This window comes from Vicia villosa, linkage group LG1, assembly GCF_029867415.1.
Source record: "Vicia villosa cultivar HV-30 ecotype Madison, WI linkage group LG1, Vvil1.0, whole genome shotgun sequence".
Classification (NCBI taxonomy): Eukaryota; Viridiplantae; Streptophyta; class Magnoliopsida; order Fabales; family Fabaceae; genus Vicia; species Vicia villosa.
In genome coordinates this window covers 56,027,727-56,034,307 of record NC_081180.1, presented here as the reverse complement: position 1 = coordinate 56,034,307, position 6,581 = coordinate 56,027,727, and the positions used below count along the sequence as shown (strand labels likewise).

The window sequence follows — 6,581 nt, the reverse complement described above, 5'->3', positions numbered from 1 at the left end:
AGGGTTACAAAAGTGATAGTCAACTAACCCTAATGGACTATTTGAATATTCCATATAAAAATCCCTTCTAACTAATTAGAATGAGTCTCTAATCTATTAGCTAGACACAAAAACATTTTCCACTTATTTTAATAAAATCAAAGAGGCATTACGATCATTCAAAAGTTTGTGAGTGATTTACCTTAGTAAATTCAAGAGCTAATCTTATACCTTTACAAACACATATCACTCGACATAGACAAGATTAGCTTTCACACTTCATCTCTTTCACAACTTTTAAGCTTTAGGTTCCTTGCTACATTATCTTTGAATTTATAACTTTATCGAAACCTTGAATCTTCTCCCTAATAAGGCTTGAGATAACTTTTCATGATAGACACCATCATCAAACACACTTCTTAACTAGAGATCTTCACTAACTTTACCGAACGTTGCTTAACATTAGATGTTTTCCTCTTGAGATGTGCTTTGAAATATTGATCTTCAAGCACCACAACTTGATCATCACATCAGATGATGACTTCACTTTATAATATTTTCACCATCAAAACCAAATATCCTTGATCATCACTTCAGATGACATTTTGATTTCCAAGCATCACAACTTAATTATCACTAGTGATGAAAACTTTACCTCACAATATTGTCATCATCAAAACTAAATAGTTCACTATATTGATGCATTTTGTATACCTGCAGTCATTATACGTGCAAGCACATAGATCCACAACATATTCTCACTCAACACGTCTTCGATCCCGTCTCCAACATAGAGAACTTCCTGGGCATTTGAGGTGATGAATAAGAGCGTTATTTAGGTTGGTCTCAAAGCTTCCAACACAATCTTGGCTTCATACATGATAGAAATGACTTGGAAGGTAACTATTTTGGGTTGACCAAATGGTGGAGTAAGAACAACCCAAGACTAAAGGCCCAATTCATAATATCTTTGCAGTAGAATGATGAGCAAGTGGACCCTCGCCAAAAAACTACACCCCATATTTGAGCTACTTGCTCGCCAACGGGTGTTGGAAATAATCCAACGATCTCCAACATTTTGCGTTGTGCCAACCATAAGCAATTTTAATCGTTCATCATATATAAATTTCTCTATGGGCTAGGTGGATGGATATAACAGAGTGTGACCAAAATTATCGATATTTGAGACTTGATTTTTCCAATACATTCTCTTATGTCCAATACTATTGGGCTTGATGTGCGTATCTAAATGATTGATGGTCCAAATCGATAGACTCTTACTATCATGTTAGAATTAAAGTTTGACATAATTCAATCCTACCGAATTAATTTTTAAAATAATGAGTATCACCCTATATAAATATTTAAGCTCTATCTTAATAGACTATAAATAAAATTATTAAGTTAAATTATCAATTGAAGTAAATTTTACACGCAATAAAAATATATTTAATCTTATAAAATTAATACGCATATGCTTAAGTCATTTTTTTGTCACATATGCTTAAACAATAGTGTTAGTCTAAGCAAATATATATGAAGACTCATATAAATAATACGATCAAAAACATTTACACAGTAATGGTCAAAGCCAAGGAAACCAGGAAAGTACTCGACATCTTCTATAGACAATTGGCAAGTAAAATAAAATAAATGATTTAACGACTTTTTCTTTAATGACAAGACAACTCCATAGTTTAAGCCCAACGTTTTACAGCAACAATATCTTCTTCCTTTTCTAACAGCTTCTCCAATCTATATAATCTAATTAACCATTAAAATGAAACTAAGGACATATAATGTTATTATCATTAACCATTAATAAAAGTAAAACTTAGATATTTTATTCATTTATGATAAAAAAAATATGAAACGAAGATTTGCCGCCAGATGCTGACATGTTTGGTTTGATCCAAATGAGATTGGATTAAGGATTAATAAATTCCTTGTCATTTGTCAACTATGACTTGCTGCTGATTTTGATTACTATAGTCTTTATTTTAAGACAACTTTCTCCTCTATTAATGTTTATCCTTTAAATACTTGACTTATTATTGGGATAATAGGGTGTCGATGGTTTTGATTATTTTTAGAAATTAATTCATCTTTATCTATAAAAAAAATAATTAAATAAAATATTATTAAAATTATATTTAAATAGCCGATAAATTCACATAACAAAGACGCTATTCTTTTTAGATGGTTAAATCAATCATGTTATAAATTATATTTGTTATACTATAAGACACAACATTATTATGCGTGATGAATTTTTCTACTTTATATAAATATCTATGAAAAACAACTAGTAACTTTCACTTGATAATTTTATTTGCACACAAAAAGAATAATAAGATATGAACAAACATTTTCATATTACATACACATGATTAACAAAAACTCAAATGTTTACAATCACTGTTTTAGGAGTCAACCTCAATACTTGTCTTAAAACAGTTTACAAGGAAAAACAAGTTGTTTCAAACATATACAATAGATCATGAAATATAATTTGAGAAAACAATGAACTAACAACACGGTTTTGTTAAAACCTCATTCTTGCTTAGGCCAACATATAGAACAAAACCAAAACCAAATTCCCTTCTTTTTCTTCTTTGATGACAAGAGTTGTGCATCCCTATTGTTGACATAATCAGCCATATACTTCACAACTTCCTGGTATAACCAACAATGAACAAAACATGATTAAACCAAACCATTCAAAGAACAGAAACAAAACAGCTATGATTTCTAGTTTAACTTTTATACAATTTTAATGTAAAAAGTTTTTTTTATTTAATCACTAGAAACTCTCACACAATCGTGACAGCTAGGATTCGAATCCTGGTGTTGACGTCCAACCTAATAATATCGACTTCTGTCAGTTGAATCGAGATTTGCAGACTCAATGTAAAAAGTTTTACGTTGTCATTTATCAACAAATCACAGCTTATCGATCATACGTGTGAACGTTTATAATGATTTGACGATTATAATTGACAAGACATTATAAATCAAATCTTATTGCTATACACCAAAATCAAAATGCTTTTATTTACCTGAGCACCCAACTTGACAACTTCTTTTGGTGGCAACTCAAGAGGAGTTATATCAGCTCGAAAAACTCTTAACTTAGACAAGAACCTAAAAGACTCAGGCAAAGCTTTTATTTGATCATCACTTATATCCAACTCCTCAAGCATTTCAAGGTTTCCAATTGATCTTGGCAATGCTCTTAGATCAGCAAAATTCTTTCCCAAGTTAAGTTTCTTCAAATTTACCGCAAAACAAAGATTCTCCGGTACGAATTCAAGTTCATTGAAACTAACATCAAGTTCCTTCAAGTTACTTAAATTACCAATTGTTGTAGGCAACTTCTTGATTCTATTATAGTGCAAAGTGAGAATCTCCAAACTCTCAAGTTTCCCTATAGCTTCTGGAAGTGCTTTGAGTTCATTGAAATCTAGCTTCAACACACTTAGTGAAGAACAGTTTCCAATTGTGAAAGGTAGTTCCTCAATCTCATTAGTTTCAGCACTTAGTCTCTTTAAGCTGATCAAACTCCCAATTGACTCAGGTAACTGTTTGAAATCATTTGAACTTATGTCAAGATCAACGAGATTCGTCAAGTTTCCGAAACTATCAGGAAGTGATTTCAATCTATTGGCATGAAGGTCAAGTTCAATAAGGTTTATCAATTCGCCGAACGAGTTTGGAAGGTTTATGAGCTGGTTTGAATGAAGATCAAGCTTTGTTAAAGCTTTTAGACCTATGATTGTTGTTGGAAGAGCCATGATTCTGTTTTCAGATAAGTCTATTTCAGTTACATCAGATAGTTTCCCAATTGATAGTGGTAACCATTCCATTTGATCCACTAATTTTCCTCTAAGCTCAAGGGTTGTGTCTTTGTTATTAGCACAATTTTCAATCATAGTAGCCACTTTCATTAGACTCAGTTTCTCAGTGCTTCCATCTACTACAAAATTAAAGTCAAACCAAAGAATAGATCAATCATCATAATTAATTCTAACGTATTTTATGAGGTCTTATTTAACTGTGATTTATCCATAAATTTTTTTGGGTTTCGTGCGGTAGTAGACTCTGCTCGTCCTCAAAAACGGCCCTGGCCATGATCAAACCCGTGATATTAATAATCCAAGAAAAGTTATTGGAACTAACCTGTTATCAAAAGCTGCTTGTGTAGTGAGGAACCCTTTTGAGGTTCAAAAACTTCATCACTGTTTTGAGATTCTTCATGTTCCTCTTTTTCATAAGTAACCACAGTTTCTCTTAAAGTGGAAACTTTCTTTTTCTGTGTATCTTCATCATCAGGAGAAACAAATTCAGAAGCTCTTTGAATGAGATCACCAAAGGTTTGAAACATCTTTTCAAGTTGAAGAAGGTGAATAGCTTCTTTTCTCAGTTGATGACTTTGAAAGAGGACCATGGTGTTCTTGAGTTCTTGAAGAACAGAGAAAAGCTCCTCAGGAACATCTTGTGGTAGTTTTTGGTTTGAGATATCTTGGAGTTTGGTTTGTTCCACGTTGTTAAGGGTGTCAAGAGTGGAAGTGGCAGCTTCTACTTCTTCTATGGAAGGTCTAGGTGGCAGTGAAGAGTAGATTTGAGTGATTTCTTGGATTGTGTTTAGAAAGGCACGTGAAGGTGGTTGTTGTGGATAAGGTGTGGTGGTCATAACTATTGATATGGTGGAAGATGGAGGAGGAGTTTGGAGGGGCTATGTAGAAATAGTTGTAGAATGAAACAGGGTTGGGAGAAAGAAACAAAGTGGAAATAAAAAAGGACAGAAAATATTGTGTTGTGAAAAAGAGAGAAATGGTTGATATGTACACCAAAGTTGTATGACTTGGTTAGGTATTTGTCTCTCTATTACTTTGTTAAAAGATAACGAGGACGACTATGGGAATTTGATCTCTACAACAAAACTTCTTTATATATATAAATATATATATATATATATATATATATATATATATATATATATATATATATATATATATATATATATATATATATATATATATATATATATATATATATATATATATATATATATATATATATATATATATATATATATATGAGGAGGGATCAAATTACACCCGAAGAGTTACACCACGAGTTACACTCGTTCAATAACTACATTTTGAATTAATATTTTTTAAATTCAACCGTTGGATTGAAACATAATATCATTTAGATCATACCTATAAAGTTTGAGCTTAATCTATAATGATTTACTATACGATCAAGATATCCAAAGATTAACGTCAAAATGAGCTTTCATATAACGTTAATTTTGATGTAATTCAATGACATAGAAAATCATTATAGATTAAGCTCACTCTTTATAGGTATGATCTATATGATATTATGTTTCAATCCAACGGTTGAATTTAAAAAATATTAATTCGAAATGTAGTTATTGAACGAGTGTAACTCGTAGTGTAATTCTTCGGGTGTAATTTGATCTCTCCTCTATATGAGGAGGGATATATATATATATATATATATATATATATATATATATATATATATATATATATATATATATATATATATATATATATATATATATATATATATATATATATATATATTGGCAGTAAAAATATTGATAGAAGCAAGAAGGCTCTCTGACCCGTCCATTTCAATTTGAATCTTATTAAACGGTTTCACCCGGAATAAAAAGTATACTTTATCGTTCCACTTCTTTCTGAACTTAGTTTCTTTTTCCGAAAGAAAGAGAAAGATTGTTAGGAAGAGCCGAATGCTAGTGATCTATATTTTTCTATTTGGGATCAAAAGATCATGGATATGTAACTACTCAAGACATCATTCTAACACCTTCGGTGGAAGTCATTCATAATACACAACATATAACTAACCTAATAGAACCTATTAATTTGTGTATTGAATAAATGATTATAAGCCTCGGTATAAAAATTCGTACAACGAATTATACATCCGACGCTTTAGTCCACTCAGCCATTTCTCTCCAATTCAAAAAATGGGATGGGGTGAAGATGGAAGAGATAGGTGGGAGGGTGGCGAAGCTGGAAATCAGAGTTTTGCGACGAGGCACAGACATCCCCCATGTAGCGGTTCCCACCGGCCCGTTCCCTAGTTTGGTTAGGAGAACATCTGAGTGATTGCCTTCGCAGATCCAAAAGCAGTGTTATTTGAAATAACTCTTGCGGTGGTGTAAGGTTTTGGGCATCGAGAATAATTGAAATAAAGTATTTTCAAAAACTGGATGAAAATGAATTATATAGTCCATATCAGATTCTCAGTTGAAAATTCTATTGCTCTCAGAAGTAGTTCCTTAGTTATACCCTCGATGATGACTAACCATCATTCCTGATTGAGTTCTCAACCTTCGATTGATAGATCAAAAGTTTCGGCCCGACTATCATATATATATATATATATATATATATATATATATATATATACATTGATAAAAAAAACTATAAGTGAGCATGTTATCTATGCAAAGGAAGTGGTATTATAGGCCTTAGTAGGTCTATAACAGTTTGTGGTGGTTAGGGATTGCCCACAACAGCGACAAGCCATGTACGATG

General features: G+C 31.8%; 1 protein-coding gene across 2 annotated transcripts; it reads right to left on the bottom strand.

The window, feature by feature from the left end:
• Positions 1 to 2,262: 2,262 nt before the first annotated feature.
• On the bottom strand, positions 2,263 to 4,899 carry LOC131638537 (plant intracellular Ras-group-related LRR protein 5-like). 2 transcript variants are annotated; one of them, XM_058909107.1, is made up of 3 exons: positions 4,159 to 4,899; positions 3,039 to 3,952; positions 2,263 to 2,655 (listed from the first exon to the last, which is right to left on the bottom strand). In XM_058909107.1, the coding sequence occupies exons 1-3, from the start codon at positions 4,670 to 4,672 to the stop codon at positions 2,533 to 2,535; spliced, it is 1,551 nt and encodes a 516-aa protein (XP_058765090.1). In that variant the 5' UTR covers positions 4,673 to 4,899; the 3' UTR covers positions 2,263 to 2,532. The 2 variants fall into 2 exon arrangements, with proteins under 2 accessions (XP_058765090.1, XP_058765082.1); XM_058909099.1 differs by having other exon boundaries at positions 2,265 to 2,655; positions 3,039 to 3,955.
• Positions 4,900 to 6,581: the final 1,682 nt, after the last annotated feature.